The sequence below is a fragment of the Lissotriton vulgaris genome, chromosome 2_1 (genome assembly GCF_964263255.1).
Source record: "Lissotriton vulgaris chromosome 2_1, aLisVul1.2, whole genome shotgun sequence".
NCBI classification, from domain to species: domain Eukaryota; kingdom Metazoa; phylum Chordata; class Amphibia; order Caudata; family Salamandridae; genus Lissotriton; species Lissotriton vulgaris.
The window spans coordinates 556,068,269-556,094,547 of NC_141687.1; the positions used below are offsets into that span (position 1 = coordinate 556,068,269).

At 48.6% G+C, this 26,279-nt stretch overlaps 1 protein-coding gene across 1 annotated transcript in view; it reads right to left on the reverse strand.

Annotated features, from left to right (window-relative positions):
- The window catches only part of ACADL (acyl-CoA dehydrogenase long chain), a 467,508-nt gene extending 442,583 nt beyond the window's left edge, over nucleotides 1-24,925 (reverse strand). Inside the window, exon 1 of the mRNA XM_086955552.1 lies at nucleotides 24,641-24,925. Within this exon, the coding sequence (XP_086811678.1) occupies nucleotides 24,641-24,744 (104 nt within the window). The 5' untranslated portion in view covers nucleotides 24,745-24,925. The remainder of the gene's footprint in view (nucleotides 1-24,640) is intronic.
- Between the last annotated feature and the right edge of the window lie 1,354 nt (nucleotides 24,926-26,279).

The following is a 26,279-nucleotide window of genomic DNA, read 5'->3' on the forward strand; positions in this document are numbered from 1 at the left end:
GTCAATAAACATTGTTCTTTGTTTCAGATTAGTTCCTCGACCACAATTCAAAGTTTTTGTACAGTTAACCTTCAAATCCAATTTAGTCATAAAGGTACTGAATGATGATATCATCAATTGCATAGCAGAGGGGGTCCTTGCCATTAAAACTGCATCATCTACATAGATGAGTGCAGATATTGATTGCTTTTGTGCCGTGGGCATATCATGACAATCTTGAAGCAGGACGCTCTCTAGATCATTAATATATATAGAGAATAGGAAAGGTGCGAGAACGCATCCTTGCCTCACACCCCTCGCTATATTGAACATTCTAGTACACTCCCCTCTTTTGCCATATCTAATTGTGGCTCTTGCGCAGTTATATAGTTCTCTAAGGAACTGGATGATGATGTTGTCCACACCCAACCGAGCCAAGATCAGCCATTATTTGCTGTGTGTTACACAGTTAAAGGCAGATGTTAGGTCCACAAATGTTAAATATAACCTGCCTTCTTTCACCTTAGTATACTTCTCTTGAATAATAAATAGGTTAAGGCATTGATCAACTGTGCCTATCCCTTCTCTAAAACCGTATTGGAGGTCACTAATAACCTTATTCTCCTCAGCCCATAACTGCAGCCTGTTTAATATGACCCGTCCAATTATTTTGATTGTTGAATCAAGCAAAGATATTGGGCGGTAGCATGCACATCTAGCCCTGTCCCCCTTTTTAGGTTTTGCCTAAGCGAAAGCTGCGCACTGCGCAGCTTTTTCGCGCAGGCGAAAACCTTATGTTTACAGTAGAGTGGCTTGGGAATCCGCCCTCTGTTCCATTGGCTAGCTCCATAAATGGAGGCTAGCCATTGGAACAGAGATCTGTCTGTCATGGCCAGACCAGATTCGTGGGCGTTCCCGCGATTTCTTCCCTCTCCACCCCTTTCCAATCGTCATTGCGGCGGTGGGCGTGTGCAATTTTTTTTTTGGGTCTCGCCATGTTTTCTTCATTTCCACCGTGTCTTTTGCAGGGGTGGGCTGTGCACTGAGGACGCTGATCAGGTAAGCAGCATTTTTTAATACTTCTGTTTTTATCCCGTTCCCGACCCCCCTCCCGTTCTCCATGTGCCCGTTCCCGCCCCTGCCCCCCCTCCCGCTCTCCGTGTGCCCGTTCCCACACCACTTATAAATGCTTGTTTTGCTTTACAGACCTCTTTGTGAAGCCTTCTTCGTGCGGCGCTTTCTGACGGCTTCACCTCCTGCTTCTCAGCGCCGCGGGCCCGCATGTGTGACATCCGTCAGCGGCCACATCCTCAGTGGCCAGACCCGGTGTCAGGGGCTTGCTCACACTTTAAGAAGGGGCGAGCAAAGCATTTCCGCCCTCTCGCTATGTCTGCAGTTTGGCACAGACTTCAGAAGACTGCCTGAGGTGCAGACGGCTGAATCCCCTGGAGGTAAAACGAATGAATATTGTATGAGTGAATGAGGGCTACAGAAGCGCCTTAAGGCACTGGGAGAGGTGTTGAAATTTGGTGCGGTAATACGGTAATACTGCAGCCGGTGTATACCGGTCCGTGTGATGCTGTATTTATCAGCTGCAACAACATTGTGATGTAATTTCGGACTTAGGGATGGGCATCACACAGAAAAGGCATGTTTCGCCTTGTTCTGGGCTGCACAAACGCAGAATAGGTGTTTTTGTCTACAAACATTCTGTCTGTTTTACCTCCGGAAATGGTGGGGGCAAAAACATGGGTCTGCGTGCAGTAATTACCCCTAATACACAGGTTCCAGATTCGGGTACACTCATAATGACGGCTGGAGTCAGCCCACTAACTCGCCTTGCATCTTCCCAGGCCGGTGAAATGAAAGATGCGACCCCGGTCACGGTGTGAATGCGGGCAGTTTATAGTTGCGTATGTTAACCTCCCTCGGAGCCCAAGGAAAAAAGGAAATATGAACATATACAAAAGAGTTGTCACATATTCAAGATGGTTGTGTGGTGCTCATGATAATCGAAGACTGAAAGAGGGACAGGTCACACCAACATCTGATCAATCTGTGATGCGAATACCTCCCTAATCTAGCTATAGGATATAAGGTAACAACTATGGCCTGTTATCTAGAAATGGCGAATTTTTGTCAGCAAAAGGTTATTGTCACCACGTAACAAATAATTACACATATCAGACGCAGGCTTGAGAACTAACTGGCTGTACCTGGACACCTCAGATACAATGGGAGTCACAGTGCTGCCTCATGACTTAGGTGTCTAAAATAGCAAAAGATAACCCGCACCCTGTACCCCATAGATGAACGACTATTGATAAACCGCACCCTGTACCCCATAGATGAATGACTATTGATAACCCGCACCCTGTACCCCGTAGATGAACGACTATTGATAACCTGCACCCTGTACCCCATAGATGAACGACTATTGATAACCCGCACCCTGTACCCCATAGATGAAAGACTATTGATAACCCGCACCCTATACCCCATAGATGAACGACTATTGATAAACCGCTCCCTGCACCCCATAGATGAACGACTATTGATAACCCGCACCCTGTACCCCATAGATGAACGACTGTTGTTACTTAGGACTTTGGTAATTGCTGGTATGTATAGTGAACCCATTAGGTTTAGAAGCACCTCGGAGTTCCTATATTAATGGTGCCTTCAAAGTCAATACAAACAAAATATATGTCTAAAATAATAAGGACTCAATAAAGACTGCCCCCTTTATATAAATAGCTATCTGAAGTTATTCACATATCTCATCATTCCATTTGGGTCAGAAGGCACCTGGTGGTCCGTGTATTTATAATGCCTTTAAAATAAATTTGAAAAGGGGCACCTTGTACTCGGACTCTTTACCAAAACGAGTCCAGCACTGCATCTACCACATACTCCTGACTTGCAAGAGGAGCCTGGAAGGAAGAAAAACGCTGTCATTGTGTTGTTGAGTGCCTCAATGTCAGAAGAGTATAATAGGTTAGGGAAACTGAGAGTTGTAGGCAGTCACGTTGTATAAATGTACCATATGTAATGTGAAGCGTGGGACAGGTACTGTCGGTATGATGTTTACATGTGTAGAATGTGATGCAAATGGTGGACCAATTTTCTGAATTAAAACAGGGGACCTTGTGGTAGTATGAGGCTCCTGTGCTGTGTAGGGCAACGTCAGCTACAATTAAAGTATTGATTTGAATCTGTGCAGAAAGATGCACGTTAAACATACACCTTTTGTAGGTAAAATGGTGCACTTCAGATGTTGTAAGTGCAAATATTTGGTGCTATTTCATCGCCTTCCCTTCTGACCGAAATATCATCTTTGTAACAATTATATCTTCGGATTACCAGTACCTTGACTGGGGGCACTTTAGCCCCCACTATGGCTTATCTTTATATACATTCAATAATGAATGGATGAATTGTTCCAAAACATCACTGCTACCATAAATTCAACAATAATTCAACACATAACTTAAATAAAGATCTAATATATATTAAATATAAATGTTACTGTGGGAAGCTCTTGAGGGGGTCCAGCGTTGAGCCCGGGTGACCATGGAGCATGGTCTTTGATGTGTTACTATTACAGCCCAACATTCACCAAAGCTTGTTGGAGCTTTAGTAAACGCACAGTCCACAAGGAAGACACCTACCAGTTGTGAGATGAGTGTTTAGAAGTCTTCTAAATTGAATATTTTTTTAGCCTGAAGATAAATTGGTAGGAAGTTCCACATTTTTAGGTTTCGCCTCGCAATCCGCTGCGCAGCAGCGTTCGCGCAGGGCGAAAACTTTTGTTTACCAGTATGGACAAAAGTCCAGCCTCTCTGTTCCATTGGCTAGCTCCATAAATGGAGGCTAGCCATTGAAAGAGAGAGGAATCCGTCATTCTGCGAGGCGACTCGTGGGCGTTCCTGAGATTTTTGCTCATCCAGCCCCTTTTATCACGTCAGTGCAGCGGTGGGCGGGGTTTATTTTTTTGGTCGTCCATGTTTCTTTTGGTCATTCCGCGGCTGACCGCCGCCGGAGGAAGTCCAGGTCCAGGTGAGTGCTTTTGATTGTGGCTGTTCCCGCCGCCCCCCCTCCCGCTGTCCGTCTGCCCATTCCCGTACCCCCCTCCCGCTGTCCGTGCTTTTCCCGCCCCCCCTCCCGCTGTCCGTGCCTTTCCCGCCCCCCCTCCCGCTGTCCGTGCCTTTCCCGCCCCCCTCCCGCTGTCCGTGCCTTTCCTGCCCCCCTACCGCTGTCCGTGCCTTTCCTGCCCTCCCTCCCGCTGTCCGTGCCTTTCCTTGTTAATATTTCAGTCAAGACTCAAACACAAATCAGATCTATTGGCCTTGTCAGTACTTGTTGAACCAGTTCCAATGCTTTTCCCGCCCCCCCTCCCGCTGTCCGTGCCTTTCCCGCCCCCCCTCCCACTGTCCGTGCCTTCCCCGCCCCCCTCCCACTGTCCGTGCCTTCCCCGCCCCCCCTCCCGCTGTCCGTGCCTTTCCCGCCCCCCCTCCCGCTGTCCGTACCTTTCCTGCCCTCCCTCCCGCTGTCCGTGCCTTTCCTTGTTAATATTTCAGTCAAGACTCAAACACAAATCAGATCTATTGGCCTTGTCAGTGCTTGTTGAACCAGTTCCAATGTATTTGATAATCTTAACATCAGTAGATGTCCTACACTTTACCAGGAGGTGCACATTTTGTGGTGAAAATAAACAGTATGGGAAGGTGAGTCGGCCATTACCCTTCCCTGGTCAAGCCCACATTCCTCCACAACTCCAGTTGTACTTCATTCACAACACATCTCAGAGTGGTTCAAGTGTGAATGTTTCCAAGTGGGCATGAATACCACCTGCTCACAGGGAAACCTTTGCTGCTGAAGGTGGCAATTCAGTTTCTCGGCCCTTAGCCCATCAGGTGGTAGACAAGCTGGATTCCTCTGTATCAACCCCTGCACAAGTACACAAGGAATTCATTCGCCCATAAATACAGCCGCAAACAACGTAGACACGTGGAAAAAAGACTTTGGTGCCAGTTGGTTTTGACAGGGACTTTTTAAATCAATCAAATAACTAAGCATGTAATAAAACACACACTTCTTCTGCGAATGAACTGCCAGGAGATTGACAAGATGCATTAAATCCTTCTCAAAACAGTGAAGTCACAAAACACACAGAGCAGCCACGGACTTCTCACGTGAGGCTCTGAGGCTGAACCGGTCGCTTAAGGTTCCCTGGCAGGTCATCACCGTACGGTTTCCTTTCACAACCATTCCTGGTAAACATTTATGAAAGGATAATTCGCCAGTCAATCAAAAGGCCCCCTTAGGTTCCCGGGCGGAATGTAAGACGCGCAGCTCGCCCGCACGCGAGGGAGCCTGCTGAGGTGAGCATCAGAGAGGGAAAAAAAAGTAGTTGAACGTCAGCACCACCCTGGAGGCACGAGGCGCTGCATCTTCACAGCACCCGACCAGGGGGCACACATGCCTGAGCGGTGACCTTTCGCAGCAGCACCACAGATCATCCCTGTTGACGGATGAGGCAAGTAAGGACAACAAGGGACACCCGACTCACAAAGAACCAGGGTGCCTAAGCTTGCACACGTAAACCGCTAATTCCAATTAAAGTTTAGTCCAAAGGTTTTCATTCTGTTAAACACACAGCATGTCAGTCACGTTAGACGGTATCGCAGGGACGTACTCTTCTGCTCTTTCTTTAACGCGCCTTTTAAACGTTTTGTATTATGGTTTCATTTAACTACACAATATATTTTCGTACTACTGGTACAGCATGTATTGCACGTCAATCTTAAACACATTTTTTTAATGGAATGTCTTCCTTTTTCGTACTCGCTCTTGCATGCACCCGCCTATTTCTTGTAGCCGGAGGGATTCTTCCCGGTGGTTGCTATCGCAGGCCCGTTGCCCTTTCTCCTTACGTGCTCTGCACTTTGTAATGTTGTATAGGAAGCTGCATGTGCAAGCTCTTGATATTGGAGTGCTCGATACTTGTGTCTTCAATGTCGAATTGCTTACTGTATCGTGTATGTGTCACCATTAAGCCACAAACATAAATGTTTCAGGTTTGTATATTTGCATCAATAAATGTACAGATATTTCCACCATCCTTTTTATAAATCATATAAGCTTTGTGCGAAAGTCCGTCCCTGCGCCATGGCAGAAGCATCCGTGTTTCCTTTCAACAAATGGCTGCGTAGTCCTTTCGCTAAATGTCATTCACCCACCTTAATTTGTGTAGTTATTGGTACTGTGATAACTATATGTTTCTTCTTCAGGGACGCAGAAGACGCTGTATATGGGCGCGATGGCTACGACTGTGACTGCAGAGTGCTAGGGAGTGCAGAGTGACTGCAGAGTGCTAGGGAGTGCTACGGAGTGCAAAGTGCTAGGGAGTGCAGAGTGACTGCAGAGTGACTAGGGAGTGCAGAGTGACTAGGGAGTGCAGAGTGACTAGGGAGTGCAGAGTGGCTAGGGAGTGCAGAGTGGCTAGGGAGTGCAAGGGAGTGCAGAGTGCAGAGTGCAAGGGAGTGCAGAGTGCAAGGGAGTGCAGAGTGCAAGGGAGTGCAGAGTGACTAGGGAGTGCAGAGTGACTAGGGAGTGCAGAGTGACTAGGGAGGGCAGAGTGACTAGGGAGTGCAGAGTGACTAGGGTGTGCTAGGGAGTGACTAGGGAGTGCAGAGTGACTAGGGAGTGCAGAGTGACTGCAGAGTGCTAGAGAGTGCTAGGGAGTGCAGAGTGACTGGGGAGTGCCGAGTGACTAGGGAGTGCAGAGTGCTAGGGAGTGCAGAGTGACTAGGGAGTGCTAGGGAGTGACTAGGGGGTGCTAGGGAGTGACTAGGGGGTGCTAGGGAGTGCAGAGTACTAGGGAGTGCAGCGTGACTAGGGAGGGCTAGGGAGTGCAGAGTGACTAGGGCGTGCTATGGAGTGCTAGGGACTGCAGAGTGACTAGGAAGTGCTATGGATTGCTAGGGAGTGGAGAGTGACTGCAGAGTACTAGGGAGTACTGGGGAGTGCAGAGTGACTGCAGAGTGCTAGGGAGTGCAGAGTGACTGGGGAGTGCAGAGTGACTAGGGAGTGCAGAGTGCTAGGGAGTGCTAGGGAGCGCAGAGTGCTAGGGAGTGCAGCGTGACTAGGGAGGGCTAGGGAGTGCAGAGTGCTAGAGAGTGCAGAGTGACTAGGGAGTGCAGAGTGACTAGGGAGTGCTATGGAGTGCTAGGGACTGCAGAGTGACTGCAGAGATTAAGCTAATGACAATGTAAATGACAATGCCATTTATTTATCGGTTTTCAAAACCAACACATAAATAATTTTTTCCTTTACAATGCCAATAGCTCTAACTTTTCCAAAGGCGAAACCATTGTATTGTAAATGCTTGTTAAAAATAGGGACGATAATTGATTCATACCATGTGCTAACTAGTCCCACCTTATCTGCTGCATTAAATATTACAGTAAGTAGAGGTGCCCATAAGGCTTTATTGTTTTTGAAAATATCCACAGGAACACCGTCCGGTCCGGTCGCCTTACCACCCAGACTGGAATTTATCCCCTTAGTAACCTCTGCTAAAGTGAATTTCAACTCCTCGTTATGTTTATTCGCAAAGGTCGGATCCTTATCCAATGCTAACATGTCACTCGATGGTGGACCATTTATGCTTGGGAATCATAAAGTGTATTAAAATAGTTTACCCACTCGTCCTCAGAGATAGCAATTTCTAGCCTTGCCTTAGTATTATCTTTAAAATAGGGTGCATTGACAGCCTTCCAAAAGGATGTCATATCTTTCAGCTGGGAGGCGTCAACTAATGCCCCCCACGCTTCCTTCTTCATCTTATCCCTTCTATTTTTTATTGCGGTTTTATAAATTCTGCGAAGGTCCCTGATCAAATTCTGATCCCTCGGTTGGCATTTCAGGGCCCTCTTAAGATTGGAATGTGCCTTAGTGCATTCTGGGTCGAACCAGCCTTTAGGTTTGCTTTTTGGGTTCTTTAATTCTACCCATAAATTATTTTTAATACATATTGTTATTTCCCTAAAACTAGAGATTATTTCTGCATTATCAGCGCCCATATCCAGGCAGGTCTTAAAACTTTCTTTACAGGCCCTTATAATTTTACCCAGAAATTCTTCGGGCACCACCTTAGTCCACTTAAGTGCATATCCATTTTGCCTTGAAATGTCAATGTGACTTGAATATAATCTAGATACATTTTCAGTTGTACCAGAATCGATACGCGGATCTGTTATGTCCACCTTTATAGGGTAGTGATCGCTAAGGGTAATATCCAGCAATGAAAAATACACAACACTATCTTTATAACAAGTAGATATCAAAATATAATCGATTACTGATGATAACCCTCTACCCATAAAAGTAGCGGAGAAGGGAACTTCTGGTTGACACAGGATATTAGCAAAACCAAGGTCATTCATGAACATTATTTCAATCAGAGTATCCCCCGTTGCTGTATGTTCAAAGTGGGTAAATGAAAAATCTCTTTCTACTGTTAGTCCACAGTTCCCCTTACCTATTCTACTACAGAGGCCAACGTTAAAATGCCCCACCCCCCATATAATTAGAAACTTTTTGCTATTGTTACTAATTATATTGCTAAGTTCATGTTTCAGGGCTTTAAAAACACCAAGTATATTTACTGAAGGGACATTGTTGTACATATTCACAATCAAAAGGCAAATAGTATTATTTAGATGTAACCCTACTATATGATAAAAACAGTTATTATGAAAGGTCTCTATACTTTTACATTGAAAGGAATTCGAAACATATGTGCAGAGCCCACCCTTGGCTCTGCCATGTAATGAACGGATGGCAGGAGTAAATATTGTCTTAAAACCATTTAAATGATGCTCTTCCCTTGCCCATGTCTCTTGTAGGCATATGACGTCATAGTCGCTGGTCATTTTTACCCATAAGGGGTTATTCAATTTGGATCTAAGACCGGCTATATTCCATGAGATAAAGGACCACTTTGTCCTTTCCATTTTTGCTGCCCTCCCTCATTAATAATCACAGCATTTTCTATCTGAACAGATTTTGTATCATCAGACAGGCTTACATCGGGCACAGTAATCATATCATAGTATGAGGTTACATTGCTCACATGTTCTGTATCCAATGGGTTCGAGGGATCCAGAAGCTCATGTGTAACCCTATCTGGCGGGGAAGTCAGTTCCACATTATAACTAGCCTTTAAAGTCTCAACTATTGGTCAGTCCACCTCCCCGAGCCCAGATAAAGGTTCAAAGCTGTTACTAGTTTGAACATTAAAATAATCCCTGCCTCGAGGATAATTTCCGCTTTGATAAAAATCATGTGGAACAAATCCTATATGTCTTGTCAATGCTGATGGGGCATGGAGTTGATGACCTTGACAGGAATTTACCCTAGTATAATGTCGATTGTATGGCCGTATTCCACTGATAACTCCTGGGGTTATCGGATAAAAATTGCTCAGTTCGAAAGAAAGAATGCTACTCATAATTTGTGAAACTACTAATGAACTGCACTACTCTGGGATCTCTAACATTAACTATAATGCAGTCACCATTAATATCCTTAACTTTTTGTCCCACCCAGTGCACTCTACGTACATTTAGGACTTCCCCTCACAAATCTGGTCTAAGGGGTCTATTGTTAGCTAGCCAAAACATGACCTTGTTTTGTAGCTAACCCTATCTTGTGTCCTTTCTGGGACGCCCGCCAAAACGATACCGTATGGGTATGAGGCTGGGGGAAGATCAACTCTCATCCTGGGCCCATTTTGATTACTGGTTACTACTTTGTTTGTCCCCGGTATAATTTCTGATGTCTCAGTAATATTGACAACTCCATTTTTTGGTCCACCCTGTTGCCCTTCATTTACTTCACTTGTAATTACTGTTGGGACCGTATGTGCAGTATTTCCACAGTCTAACTTTGGTGTGTCGCTCCTTACTTGCCTTGGTTTCCCTTTCGGGACTATTACCTGTTTAGCGGGAAGTGTTTTTTCAGTACTATGTGTCTGTGTTTTAACCTCAGCCATCTTCTCCAGCATCGCTGTGTTAGCCTGGGTTATCTTTTCGGGTGCCCCTAACTGGTCGCTAATTCTTTTTGTACGTTCCAATAACGGCAAGATTAGCAATCTTACTAGATGTTCAATATTTTCTAAGGAAAAATCTTTGCCGCTCAATTCTCTCTGCAATGTATCCTCAATGATTACAGGAGGACTACTTGAATTAATGTTAGTGTTCCCTGCTTGTTTAAGTCTATTAAACCTATCTGTGTTTGACCTATTAATCGCGTTAGGTTGAAAAACTTTGGGCTTCTTTGAACATCCGCCCTTCGGTATATTGCCACGCCGCTTCCGCTTCAGATTGGTACCTAGTGCTTGTGCTTGTATTTGGGGATTAGAATCTGGGGATGGTGTATTAACTGTTTGTATGTTATCACTCGGGGCTATGGATGCTCTGGGTAAGACCATGAATGATTCTATACTTAAATCAGGTCCACTTGTGTCTAGAATTACAGATAAATCTTGTTGTTGCTGTGTAGTGATTGTACTCTGAGAGGTTAGGACTATTGGTTGTTCGGGAGATGGTAATGTAAAGTCTCACGAGTTAAGGAAGATCAAAGGGAGTGGCCCAGTCCAGTCTCTTCCTGCCTCGGATGGCCACAGACTGCCCGCCCTTTGCCCGGCGCCGTCCGCGCGCGTTCCGCGGGGCGGAAGTGGCCGACTGGGGATATCCGATAGGTGGAGGCGGGGCTGTGTGCGCTGTTGGTTGTTGGGAAAGCGAGTCCCTCGCGCTGTTGTCCGCCCGCTGCTCTGCCTCTCACAGGGCTCCCAAGGTCCAGTTGCACTCCCCACTTGCCACAAGAGCGCTGCGTCTCCCGCGAAGCGGGAGGCGCGAGGTTGATTTGAGGTTGCCCGGTAGGTGGGGCGGGGCTGTGCGCGCTGATGGTTGTTGGGACAGCGAGTCCCTCGCGCTGTTGTCCGCCCACCGCTCGGCCTCTCACAGGGCTCCCAAGGTCCAGTTGCACTCCCCACTTGCCACAAGAGCGCTGCGTCTCCCGCGAAGCGGGAGGCGCGAGGTTGATTTCAGGCTGCCCGGTAGGTGGGGGCGGGGCTGTGCGCGCTGATGGTTGTTGGGACAGCGTGTCCCTCGCGCTGTTGTCCGCCAGCCGCTCGGCCTCTCACAGGGCTCCCAAGGTCCAGTTGCACTCCCCACTTGCCACAAGAGCGCTGCGTCTCCCTTTTAGTCACACAAGCAATGATTTGCAGCCACTCTGTCCAACTTGCCTACACTATTCACCTACCTCGGTCATTTTAAACATCACTTACCCATGCAATGAGTCCCTTGACCCATTCAGTCACATCTCACCCACACACCCTCACACACCACATCACTCGGGGACACCACCACATCACTCGGGGACACCACCACATCACTCGGGGACACCACCACATCAATCGGGGACACCACCACATCACTCAAGGACGCCACCACATCACTCAAGGACACCACCACATCACTCATGGGCACCACCACATCACTCAGGGGCACCACTCAGGGACACCAAAACATCACTCTGGGACACCACCACATCAATTGGGAACACCGCCACATCACTCAGGAATACCACCACATCACTCAAGGGCACCACCACATCCCTCAGGGGCACCACCACATCACTCAGGGACACCACCACATCACTCAGGGACACCACCACATCACTCTGGAACACCACCACATCACTCGGGAACACCACCACATCACTCAAGGACACCAACATCACTCAAGGACACCACCACATCAATCAGGGGCACCACCACATCACTCAGGGACACCACCACACCACTCAGGGACACCACCACATCACTCAGGGACAACACCACATCACTCAGGGACAACACCACATCACTCAGGGACACCACCACACCACTCAGGGACAACACCACATCACTCAGGGACAACACCACATCACTCAGGGACAACACTACATCACTCAGGGACAACACCACATCACTCAGGGACACCACCACACCACTCAGGGACACCACCACATCACTCAGGGACACCACCACATCACTCAGGGACACCACCACATCACTCCACCACATCACTCAGGGACAACACCACATCACTCAGGGACAACACCACATCACTCAGGGACAACACCACATCACTCAGGGGCACCACCACATCACTCAGGGACACCACCACATCACTCTAATACACCACCACATCACTCAGGGGCACCACTCAGGGGCACCACCGCATCACTCGGGGACTCCCCGCATCACTCGGGGACACCACACAGGAACTAATCCTGAAGTAGTTTGTTGACTCTATAGAGTCATCTCATTTAAATATTCCGCCCTGTGGGCATACTTCAGGATGGTTTGGGATGAGGTCCCCAGATAATTGCAGGAATAGCCTGGCTGAAGTCATCGGATGACTTCAGAAAGACTCCAGGATGATCTTCCTTTTTGACTTGGGGGTGGTTATGGTGAATCAGGACTAGTGGGTCCTTTCTGGACAACCAGTCATCCAACCCAGCGACTCCCCATTCAGGGAGCAGACTTTTCGGAAGCACAAACGTACAGGCCCTCTGGTTTCACTGGTAATAATAAAGCACAAAGACCCTCATGAAAAGCCTGCTCCCTGCTGAGGCCTAGCAATGGCGACTGTGCCAAAGCCTGTGATGTAACATCTCCATCCGGTGGCAGCGCTCACGGTAATCAGAGGGAACGACAGTCCACGGTTTAGTGGAAACACCGGCCCACAGGAGGTCATCTCTTAAATAAACCTCAAGTGGAAGATAAGCCAACGACACGCCCCCTACTTCTTCCACTGTAGATAACCTCAAGGACGACACATAGATGCATTTATATTATCAGTCAAGAATCCTAGCTTGCCCGTTTAATCACTTGGTGTGACCCTGGGTAAGTTTATCTTTCCTAGCCAGCTGTGCGTTCGCAGTGAATTCGACAGTTCCATTCATTGAAAATGGGGGATGAGTTTATGGTTATGCCCACTCCGGGGTGTGCCAGGGGTGAGGTGTGTGTGTATAACCTGGTCACACACGCTAAAGTAGAAAAAGGCCTTGATGCGCGGGCGCCCACGGTTATCTGTCACGTGTACACATTGATATGACCCATAGTGGGGAAGGGAAGGGAGCGTGCAGCTCCCGCAGGACGCTGCAGTGAGGGGCTGGGAGCTGCCCAGAGCAGCAGGGCTGGTCGCGGAATGCGCCTGGCACGGAATCGAGCGGCTGGTGTAGGGTTATCAGACCCCAAGGCGCATCTATAAAGCTGGGTGTGAGTTCAGTGCCTTACCTGACACAGACCTCTCCAGGAATGGGTGGAGGGTCGCCGACACCCCTTGCCTGGTCTCAGGTCCCTGAGGTGTGCGTGGGTTGGCAAAGACGCTGTGGGTCCGGGGGACTCGCGCACTGTCTTATGTCCACTCCTGGGATTCAACGGACTCTCACACGGTGTGTCTGCCCAGAGCTGCCCCGTCTTTGGCAGACCCCCCTCACACACCACCGCGAATTTAGGAGGTGGGGGTTGTGGCGGGGGTGTGTGTGTGTGCGCGCGGGCTATTGCAGGAGGCTGACTTGCCTCAGAAGCGGGACAGGAGATGTGCACGGCATTTGGCAGTTTGTGCGCGTACACCTGCTGAAATCGCCGAAAGCTCTGCGCATGCCCATCTCCTGTCCCACTTCCAAGGCAATTCCCTAACAATAGAGCTCGCTGGCGACAGCAGTGCTTCGCACTGCTTACGCCAGGCTCGACCTAAAAAGGCATCCATACAGATACATATTTTTTTTAAAGTGCATTCCTGGGGGCGTGGCTAAGATGGCCACCTGAGAGGACGCTGAATCGTATGGCTACCCGGCCCTGAGCTCCGTTTGGCCCATATAATAGCAGATAAATCCCCGAAAGAGAAAGCAGCTCACCTCGCTGGGTCAGGGCAACTGGCGCCTAACCTTTTGATGCGGGACGATCGCAGCACTGGCCCCAGGAGTCACATTTCCCCCGGAGCGCGGGGTCCCGGCTGCAGTCGAGGTGACATGGCGGCCTGACGACGAAGGGGAGGACGTCGCGGGGGCTTTGCCGCGGGCCGGCGACTCAGCACAAGGCGACCGGAGCGGAGGCCGGGACCCGGCGAAGAGAGGCAAGTCCCTGGCAGTGGTGGGAGCGGGGACTGGTAGCGGAGGCGGCCGCTGCCCGGGAACGCGCCTATCAGACAGACGCGAAAATTGAGCCCCTGGTCTTGGGGCCTGCACTAGGCAGGAGAGCTGAGTCCCGCTGGCGCTCCTGTGGAAGCTGGGGAACCGGAGCAGCGGGATATCCAGAGCAACCCCAACTGTGGTTTGCGCTGACCCAGGGAGGACGGGTCGGCACCCAGGAGGTGAGGAGGGGCATGGAGGGAGCGGCGGTGCACGACTGACAGCAGTAGTCTTTTCCCTGTGTGGAGCTGGGCCTGCGGGGACCTTTGTTGGGTGCAGGCAGAGAGCAGCACAGGTGACCACAAGCTTATCCAGCCGGAGGATACTGGTGCCCAGGGGGTGATGATTGAAGTATCGGCACATGTGGGGCTTGACCGAATCCCTTGCACATTACCAACAGAGAGCTTGAGCCAGGCGGGCCGCATCACGGCTGGAGCAGGTTCTGGCTCGGACGGATTCGGTGAAGGGCGACCTGTGTGTGGGCCGTGAGGCAGTTCCTCTGCAGAGTTCCCCCCCATTGACGGTGGAAGGCAGCGGTTGTGGAGGTCCCTAATCAACGTGACGCCAACCAGACAAGAAGGACCCGATTGCACCCCGAGTTGTCTGGTCGCCCGAGGGTGCACATTTTCCAAGGCGGACTCCACCCGGGCGGGCAAGCCTACGTGGCCCTCCGGGGTAGAGCACTCAGTGCAGTATGGCCGCCACGGGATGCAGGGGTGGCCGTACCATAACGGACATGCTGGTTAAAGGAACCCCTAAAGGAGAGAAGGGCCAGTCAACCCAGATGTCAACGAACAGCACCCCAGGGCAGGAGGATGGAGGGGCCCCTATCACTAAAGCATTCCTAGAGTCTCTACGTAACTCTTTGCAAGAGGACTTCGAGACGCTAAAACAAGATCTGGCCGGGGAACAACGCGAACTACGCAGAGACGTGGATAGTTTAGGGGAACGAGTGGGGGCAGAAGAGGAGACGGACCACACTCGGAGCGCAGAATTGGAACACCTACAGCAAGAGGTCCTCCGCCTCCGTGAGCAACAAGTAGACCTCCAGGCACACGCAGAGGAACCTCGAGAACAGCTCCCGGAGGAACAACATACGGGTCTGGGGAGTGCCATCCAAAGCGGAAGGGAACAGTGTTGCTTGCTACCTGCAGGGATTGTTCAGGGAGATTCTAGGTGAACCTGCTGACTTTGAAATCCGTATTGACAGGGCGCATAGGGTTGGCCTGGCGCGTCGTGCTCCTGCCCCGACACCTGACATCTTGGCCTTTCTACCCGACTTTCCCTTGAAAGAAAGGATCCTGAAGGAAGCACGCCAGAAACAGCCTCTCCAAATTCAAGGCTATCCAGTGGCCTTGTACCAGGTCCTCTCGGCCATCACCCTGCAAAAGCGGAAAGCCTTTCGCGTTCTTGCGCGATAACAGGGTTCCTTTTTCCTGGGGCCTCTCCTTCAGGTTAATCTTTAAATGGAAAGGGGCCCTACATCAGCTACTCTCGCTCCGTGACACTTGCGCCCTGCTGGGCATCGACCCCGAGGAGGACCTGCAAAAGGAAGGGGCATCGCCACGACAGTCGCAGGAGAAGTCTCCACAACCCTCGCGGGGGGATGGCAACGAGTAGGACGACAACGCTCCCCCAAGGCTGATCTTAAACCGGACCCAGCGACAATGACTCAGGAACAGGCGGCGGCCATCCAGGACGTGCTCAAGGACACAACGGCACTGAACTGATGCATCATTACAATGGGATTTTTTTCGCACTGCGACCACATGGGTCAGGGGGGGCCAATGAGGTCGCCACTGCCACACGCTCCTCCACGTAACGTTTCTACGGTCCTGGACTGTTTAGGCCTGGGATTATGGTTTGCACTTGGGAGTTCCTAGTTGGGATTGGGGGGGTGTGGGGGGATGGTGTTGGGGCTCAGCAAGGGGAACCAGGGTGTCGGCACGGTCAGTGCTCTAACGCGCAACAAGACGGGATGTCACTAGCCTCAATGAGCAATCGTTGCCCATTGTCTTCAGGATGACAGGCGCTACCTTAAAGATTTTGACCCTAAATGTGAAAGGCCTGAACAACCCCATCAAGCGGAGGGCGGTGCTTTCCTATCTGGAAAGTTCGGGGGCTGAGATCTGTTTACTCCAGGAAACTCACTTTCTCATGAAAGATTGGCATAGGATGAGGTCTTGCGCATTCCCCCACTAATTCTTCTCTTCCCTACCTGAGAAAAAAACAGGGGTTGCGATTTTTGTGTCTAAATGCTTCCGAGGGCAGATCAAAGATAAGGTGGGAGAGATCAAGGGTAGATTGCTAGCTCACAGCATACTTATAGGAGGCCAACAGATAACGGTGGGGTCTCTGTATACACCAAACACGAGGCAAGAGCCAGTCCTACAGTACGCGCTTTCAGAGGCGATGCGCTCTTCCGACCCTCTTTTGCTCCTGGGGTGACCTCAATTTAGTGATGGAAACTAACACAGACCGGTCTGGGAACAGATACGGTAGCGCTATCTCTGGGGCAGGCAAGGCATGGCTACAGCAACGAGGGCTAATGGACTTATGGTGGGGCCAAACACCCGGGAGCATCACAATATACCTTCTATTCCCATGTGCACCACACTTATGCTAGACTGGACCCCTTTCTCGGGTCTTCGGAACTAGAGGCCCGGGTGGTCGACGTATGCATCACTCCGGCAGCTCTTTCAGATCATGACGCGGTAGAACTTACACTCACAGTCCCCAAGGTTACAAGACCCCCGGGTGGGTGGAAACTACGAGAGCCCCTCCTGCAACGCGCAGATGTAGCTCAGCAACTCCACAAGTGTATCACTGACTATTTAGCCATCAATGATATTCCTGAAACACCAGTGTCAGCATTATGGGGGGCCCTGAAATCGGTGGTGCGTGGTGAACTCATCGTGATAGCAGCGGCGGAGTCCTGGGACCATAAAGTAAAGCGCAAGACCCTGACTGCCCGGGTTTCAGAGCTGGAGAGGGTTCACAGTCGCACTGGGGCTCCGAGAGTCTGGAAGCAACTAAAAGCGGCCAGAGCTCAATTGGCGGGACTGGCTACGGATAGAGCCGAATACGCCGCCCTTCGCCTCCGCCATACTTATTATGTAGGGGGAAACAAGACTGTCCGTCTCCTTGCTAGTGCACTGAAAGCAAAGGCCGAATGCTCGAAGATGCAGGTTTTGCGGGACAGGAATGGCGACGAAATTCGGGAGGAGGCGCAAATTGCAGAGGCATTCCGGAATTATTACGCCTCATATCGGGCCGAAACTGTCCCAGGAGCGGATGCCGACGCCTATTTGGAGGGCACCACCACCACAGCGCTATCCTCAGCGAATGCGGACACCCTAGATGCCCCTATCCGCCTTGATGAGGTGGTAGCGGCCATATCCCGCCTCCGACCTCTGAAATCGCTTGGCCCGGGCGGCTACTCTGACGGTTTTTAGAAGACCTTCTGCCAACTACTCGCCCCTATCCTCACTAGACTTTTTAATTCCTTTCAAGGCCCGGGTTCCATTCCACCAGACATGCTGGAGGTGGAAATCGTGGTCTTGCCCAAACTGAGCAAGGACGCTACACAATGGCATTTCGGCCCATTTCCTTACTTAACTTAGATTTGAAGCTGTTCACAGGCGTGTTGGCCACGCGACTTGGGTCGTGCTTGCCCGGGATTATTGAGCCAGACCAATCGGGCTTTGTCCCGGGCCGGCAGTGCAGCGACAATACCAAACGAATTCTCCATCTGGTTGACAAGGCCCACTTCCAGAAATCTGACTCGGTCTTATTAGCTATAGACGCTGAAAAGCGTTTGACCGGGTCGATTGGAGTTTCCTGCAGAAGATTCCAGGCCTGGATTGCGAGCTGCTATCACCACCCCCGGGCGCAGGTTCGCCTGGGCGGTTTGCGCTCTAGTCCCTTTGAGATCCAGAGCGGTACAAGGCAGGGGTGCCCCCTCTCGCCTCTCTTTTTCGCGCTCTATGTCGAACCGCTGGCACAAAAGGTATGTGATAACCCGAACATACAGGGCATCACTTTCGGTGGGGAACCACATGCTATAGGTTTATATGCCAATGACAACCTAGCTGCTCTTGATCGGCCGGAGAGCTTGGTACCCGCGTTTCTGGCGGAGGTGGAATCCTTTGGCGAGGTGTCTGGCTTCCGCATGAATAAGGGGAAATCATTGATTCTGCCACTGGGCAGAAATGCCCGATTACCTCCTGGAGCACCAGAGTATGGGGGGGCTTACGAACGCAACCACAGCTTCCGTACCTGGGTATTACCCTCACCCCGTCCACGGAGAAAACAGTGACCCTCAATTACACCAACCTCACGTCCCAGATCCAAAAGGACTTAGCGCGCTGGTCCAAACAGCAGCTCTCCTTGTTAGGGCAGATCGCAGCGGTAAAAATGTCGGCCCTACCCAAGATTTTACATATTTTCAAACTATTCCAGTGACCCCGCCAGCCGGGACCATAGCGAACCTACCAGCAGTTTATCTGGGGGAGGGGAAAGACCACGACTACATAAGCAACTAGCGTATCGAGGGATGGATGAGGGAGGCCTGGGGATACCCAATCTCCAACAATACTTTCAAGCAGCACAATTGCGCTATTTAGTTGAGTGGTACAAACCAGAATCAGAAAAGAGGTGGCTATTTCAAGATAGGGCCATGGCCCAGACATCACTGTGGAAAATACCATTCCTCCGCCGAACCCACAGGCCGCGCTACATCCAGAATTCACCTATTACTCGCACCATTCTGAGGGTATGTGATACGGTTGCGGTTAAACTGGGCCTTACAACTTTCCCTTCCCCACTCACTCCTCTCTTAGACAACCCCGAGTTCCCGCTGGGTACTGACCCTCATGCCTTTCCACAATGGCGAGGCACTGGCTGCAGGTCAGCTGGGCACCTCTTTAATTCGCAAGGCTTTAGCCCCCTTTTGAAATTATCCTGGAGATACGACATCACCTCGCCCCAGCTTTTTCAATACTTTCAGCTTTGGCACTGGCTCACACAACCCGAACATGCCCCATTAGTAGGCAGATATATGACTGACTTTGAAAAGTGGCTGGTAACGAAAGAGTCGGATAAGGGTCTTATCACGGAACTATACAAGATGCTCACCCCCTCCCCCCCACCCCGCCCCCGAGACGCATCATGCAGCGGGGCAAAGGCGTCGGGCGGCGGATTTGGGAGGACGCTGTCATCTCGAGAGTGGCGTTCGATGTATCACAGGGCCAATCACACGGCACGCATGCAACAGGCAGGGAAACAGTGGTGAAACTAACTACATATTGGTACCTCACCCCTGTGCGGCTTAACAGAGGCAATCCGATCCGTAGTGCATCCTGCTGGAGGGGCTGTGGGAAAAGGGTACCCTGACTCACTTACTCTGGGATTGCATGGCAGTTAGGGAATATTGGACAGCGGTGCTTAACGACATAGACAGCACATTTGACACTGAGATCCTAAGATTTCCGGCTTACACCCTTCTTTGTTTTCCAAATACAATCACCTTCCCCTTGAAATCCATACAAGGGCGCCAGATGGGCTTTGCCATGCAAGCTGCGAACCAACACATCCTATCACTCTTGGGGACGAACACTAGACCTACCCATACGGGGTGGCTGCACAAGATATGGTTCACACTGGGAAAGGAACGCATCCAAGCCACACTCACACAATCAGCGGCAACATTCCACAAAATCTGGCTACCATTGCTTACCCTTCTCTCTAAAGAATTCAACAAAATCACATGCCCTAGATATCTTCGCTTACTACACTTGACTGAGGTCAAAACTGATCCTCCTGGGTCTGATGAAGGAACACGCTAAGAGCGATGTGAATGCTAATATCGATACTCTGAGAGTCCGGCACACTGGTTGGGGAGGGGCTCGTTTGGTTGTTCTTTTTATGGTTGTGTTTACTCAACAGGCTATATGAGGGCTGTTCGTTTCTCAATGTGATACAGGGGCCCACATACCCCAACCGTTTTATACTTAGCTGGACGGACACAGTTGCCCGGATTGCATGTTGCACCTTCTGGGGGCTTTCATACTGCATTGTAATGCCTGTATTTTCTATTGAAACTAATAAAACAAATTTAAACTTACAAAGTGCATTTCTCGTGGGACGGGTGGAATTGCACCAAAAGCGTAAGAGTACGCTCTTTAATCCATCCAAAACACACACACTCTTGCTATCATCTTCAGCGCTTCAAGCCGTGTCTCCTAAAGTTTTCGCTTCGCCTCCTCGCCTGTGAGTAATGGTGGGAAGGAAGCGTTTTTTTATACTGTCATTCGTTGCCTAATTGCCTGGTAATTGTTAGGCAATTGGTAGCACCTGAGCGAGATCCGGTGTATAGCTGGAGAGGTGCCTGATTGAGGGCGTTGCCTCGTGAGCCACCTCCTCCCTAAAAGGGAGTGTCTGCAGTCCACGGGAAGAGAGAGCGCGCGTGTGTATGCGCCCACAGCTCGCCTCCCTGTGGCAGTGTGGGCGTGTAGTAGAGCTCTCGCGCATGCATCCTGAGATTCTATTGTTTGAGGACACATGTGTGTATTCATACAATGATTAAGTTACCCAGGCTAGTTCCATACTCTCTTTAGTGAAAGTAAACCTTTGCAGCAAAAGTAAATACTGTTACATTTGTAATAGATTTTTGAGTGGTTACATTGTTTATTCTCTGTAATGATTCACTTAGTCATTACATTTAAATTGAATTATTACGTTTATTCAAGAAGTATTTCACCCACAATCAGGAGCGCCTCAACAGCCCAGAGTCTGTTCAGCAACTAAATTCACTAAACGAACTCCCAGCCCAAGAACACTCCAGGCCACAAGTTCAAAGCATTACAAAGCATTACATACATAACATTGTATAAACTAGTAAACTCATTGCATCACCACTACATCACCTTCCCCTTTATCATAAAACAATGTAATAAACAAATCCATTAAAACTAATATGTGACAAATTCATTGTATCTAGCAGGAGCTTTCCTCAACCTACCACTACGACTAAGACTAAAAAGAAGAGATGGATGAATCATTAACCACATCGCTGCGGCAGCGCCGCAGCGCTAAGTGGGCAAGGCGGCCGCGCGGCGGGAGCATGCTGGTGACGGAACCGCTCTGTCACCAGCCGCGGTTGGGCTATGCTCATGACGGAGCGGTTCCGTCATGGCCCCGCCCGCTCAATGGAACGCCCAGTGCAGGCAACGAATCCGCGCCGCGCAGGCGCGGCGAGCTGGCCATGACGGAACCGCTCCGTCACCAGCACAGCGCCACCGCAGCTGATGACGGAGGGGTTCCGTCATCAGCATCGAATGAGTTAACAGATTCAATAACATTTCTGTGAGTTAGCAAATTTTCTTTCATATTTGGTTGTAACCGGTGTGTCCATCCACAATTTTTCGATTTTACATTGTTTTTACACTGCTAACCAATTTGGCCTGATCTTCAGACATTTTCACCAGTTGCCTTAAGTTCCACCAGCCTTTTTCACCTAAGAAAGCAGCACCTTTACTTATTTTGATAACTTGTACCTGGTTCGAAAAAAACGAATTACCTTTTGAAACCTTAAAAGGCTTTTTAATCATCACCCAATCCCCAACAGAAATTTCCACAATTCTCAAACCCTTTCTTCTATCAAAATTTGTTTTCATTATATCTTGTTTTCCTTTAACCATATCCGCTAATTTCTCTTTGTTGCATCCTTCTTTCTGGACATCAGTATTTTTCTTGTCTAACCAAGCCGAAAATAAAGTAGAATGGACCTTTCTACTTCTCAAAAGTTTGAAAGGTGTAACCTCAGTTGTACAATGTGGAGAAGTATTATAGTTCCAATCTTTTTCTTCCATACATTTTCCCACATCCAGAACAGATGCAATAGCCGTTTGAAACCCTTCCTTCATAATCTTGTTACCGCATTCCACCAATCCATTAGAAGAAGAGTAAAGTGCTACCTTAAGCTGCTTAATATCTTGTAAAGCCAAAAACGTGTGCATGTTCTCTGATATAAAATGCTTCCCATTATCTGTTACTAGAACATGAGGAGCCGCTTTAAGCAAAACTACTCTTTTTAAAAATAAAATGGTATTATCCGAATCTGGAGAGTCCACAATCCTATAGTACATCCATTTCAAATAGTAGTCCATCGCCAAAATAAGGTATCTCATCCCCTCAGGCAAAACATTATAGGGACCCGAAAAATCTAATCCCACTTTCTCCCAAGCTGAGCTAGGAAATTGCGTTGGATTTAAAGGAGAAGCTGAAGTTTTCCAGTGCTTATCCGAGAGCAACACTCTTCACAGTTATTCACCGCAGATCTAACCTGTGCATCTAAACTTGGCCACCAATAATGCAATTTAATTCTCAACAAGTTTTTGTTACACCTTTATGAGCCATTCTTACTACAGCGTTTCTTATTTCAGCTGGAGGAACAAATTTATCACCCCTTAGTAGGATGTTATCCTTTAGGGATAGCTCATCCGCAACCTGAACAAAATTTCTCAATTCGCCTGATAAATTTCTAACATCGGGCCAAATTTTTGTCGAAAATTCAATTGCATTGGATAAAATAGAGTCTTTCAAACTAGCTTCTTTCCAATCATTCTCTGAAATTGTTAAATTCCACTCATCAATAGCATCCACCACCGTTACACACTCAACGTCATCCTCAATCAAATCATCTTCATCATCTTTTTCCATTGCCATCCTAGATAAGCAATATTCTTGGAAATGTTTTCCTCCCGAGATGGGCCTCAACTCAAAATGTTATTCTTGAACTTTAGACTCTAATCTAGTTAATCTTGGAGACAAATTGTTATTCCCTGACACTTTGCTGAAAATAAAAGAAAGGGGTTTATGATCAGACAAAATTACAAATTTGCATCCCCAAATATACATTTTAATTTTTGAACCGCCCAAACACAGGCCAAAGCTTCCCGTTCTATAGAACTATGGTGTCTTTCAAACTGCTTAAGCGATCTCGAGGCGAAAGCTACTGTTTGCTCTTTACCATTAACTTCTTGACTTAAAATTGCCTCTAACCCATTCACGCTTGCATCGACTGAAATGACTGACATACAGTCATCACGAAAAGCATGAAGCGCTTGCGCTGAGACAATCAATTCCTTCACCTTGGCAAAAGTCACATCAAGTTCTTTATACCATAAAAATGTTTGCCCCTTTTTAAGTAAAACACGAAGTGCTTCCACAATTTGAGCATAATTGACAACAAATCTAGCATAATACTCTGCGAGACCCAAAAATGAGCGTAGAGAATCCTTATCACTGGGAGCCTTTGCTTCCTTCAAAGCCCTGATTACGGAAAATTTCGGTTTAATGCCGGACTCAGATATTGTGTGACCTAAGTACTTTAATTCATTCATACCAAACATACATTTGTCCTTTCTTACTGTCATACCACGTTCCCCAGTAAAGAAAGCACTTTTCTCAATAAAATATTGTGCTCAGCTAGACTTTTTGCAAAAATTTAAATATCTTCCAAATACGCCTGAACTCCCTTCAGATCCTTGGACATAGTATCCATAAGTCTCTGAAAGACGCTGGCCGCCGATGCCAACCTTCTAAAACAAGTATACCCATTACATCACCACTACACTCTCCCCTGAAGTTCCACTACACTCTCCCCTGAAGTTAAGAAAACGCATTATATGCTTCATGTGACATATCCAGTGTAAATATGTTCTTATTTAAAGTATTCTAAATAGTTGTTGTAATACTTTATTCGATATATACATATCATAAAAGTACAAACAATTCAAACATAAAAACACATATTTAAAAGTATTCTAAATACTTTGGTTAATGTTTACGCTTAAACAAAGAATGAAATAAATACAGAACAGCTGTAGAACCCAAAACCTGCAGCGTATGGGAGGATTGCTTCAAAAGCTAGGACTCCCTAGTCTGTCTTACTGGGGTGTTTACATATAGTTTCATTGTAAACTATGTTCTCAATGTAGTTAGAATGCTGAGAGCTTGTTGCCCAGGGGCTGTGCAGCCCGTTCAAGCGGCGGAGCTTCGTTGAGATTTAAATATAATAGCACAATGTTGATTAAAACGATTTAGTGCCAAAGGGGCAGGGACTTAAAATAGGGATTTTGCTTTAAGACAATGATGGCCCCAACGAGCAGATCATAACTTGCCAAACTGCCAAGGGGACCTATCGTTAGTGTCCACGACTGAACGTCTGCCCCGCCCCCCTCCCTACTTGCTGCAGCTTTGTAGGCTGCTCGTCTAGTTTTCGATAACGTAAATATAAGCTCAAACGTTCGAAGGACGCATTCCCGTTACGTCGTAGCGAGCAGTCAACTTCCGCTTTGGCGACATGTACCCCATTCACTTTAAGTCAGTTATCGGGAGCCTTACTTACCTGGATCGTGTTCTGGAAAAGGCGGGACCCCCGGCCCCCAACAAAGCGCATCTGGAGGCTCGTAGATAAGAAGCTCGGAACAGATAACAACACGAGGACGCCATGGTCCCGTTTCGGTGATGGTTGGTCGGGGATGCAGGAAGCGGAAGCGGAGAGAAACTGGGGCAAAGTTCACAGCGGGGCTGTTGTTTACAAACAGTTAAAGTCCATCGGTGCTGAGAGTTAAGCGCGTTTCACCGCTTTGTGCTGACGCACACGTACGCTCAAACACACCCCTCGTCCATCATCACTCGAACATAGAATGTGGCGCTTTTGTGCATATGAATAACTCAGAATATATTGGCCAAAACGCATCTGGAGTACAGAGCGACTGTTTTGTTCGTCTTTCACGTATCTCCTTCCACAGAGCCTTTCCATTTGCAGATTTACCAACTGCACACAATTACATTTCTTGTTGGTAGTTTTTTGGGTCCTGGAAAGAAGACTTTTTAAGTTTGGCCTGCGTTAAATCTATTGTTTTTTTAATAAGAATCTTGAATGGGTCTTTCTTGGCTTTTCATTGGTTCCTGTGATTCCCACTTTCCTTCACTCCATTTCTAATGGTTGTCGCATATTTTCCTGCATTTACCAATGCTTCTCCTCTTTATCATTTTCCCTAGACCAAATACTGTTAACGATACAGAAAAGGGGGTGGTGATGGACAGAGTATCTGAATTAAACAGAACACTCATACCCAGTCAACAGATCAGGGCTTGATCCATCACCGTTTTTTAGCTCACTGCACCATCCCAGCTCAGAACATGGCTACATGCAAATTAGTCTGTCCCTGGCCCAGTGCATCATGGGAACAGGGCAGACCAAACTACCAAGCCAATTCTTATACTGGGAAGGAAACAAGCTTCCGGGGACCGGTTTCTGGCATTTCAGCCGTCTTCGGCCTGGCTTGCTTGAATCCTGATGGTGCAATGAGCAAGGGACTCACACCTGAGTATACCCTTCCACGCTTATGGTGGACAAAACGATTCAGAAAAGGGGGTGGTGATGGACAGAGTATCTGAATTAAACAGAACACTCATACCCAGTCAACAGATCAGCGCTAGATCCATCACCGTTTTTTAGCTCACTGCACCATCCCAGCTCAGAACTGAACCTGGCTACATGCAAATTAGTCTGTCCCTGGCCCAGTGCATCAAGGGAACAGGGCAGACCAAACTACCAAGCCAATTCTTATACTGGGAAGGAAACAAGCTTCCGGGGACCGGTTTCTGGCATTACAGCCGTCTTCGGCCCGGCTTGCTTGAATCCTGATGCCACATACGGAGACCACACAGCTGGCTCGGGTCGTTAGTGACGACCACGAGTGGCCGCACGCCTTTTATTATCGCCCCGCAGGCCACGCCTGGCCTGCGGATGTAGTGGGTGGGTGAGTGTTGGCGACTAGACTGCCAACCATTACATCCCTTTCCAACTCAGACCTTTAAACAAACACAAAAGTAACAGTTGTGTGCATTGTCTTACAGTTTAGCACATTAGTTCAGTACTGGCCAATGGCGTCCAGGCACTTTCAGCAGGCATAGTCTCTCAGACGCTGGTTTGGGTGGGGGTTCGGCCTCAGGCTGTACCTTTGGGTGCCAGTGTG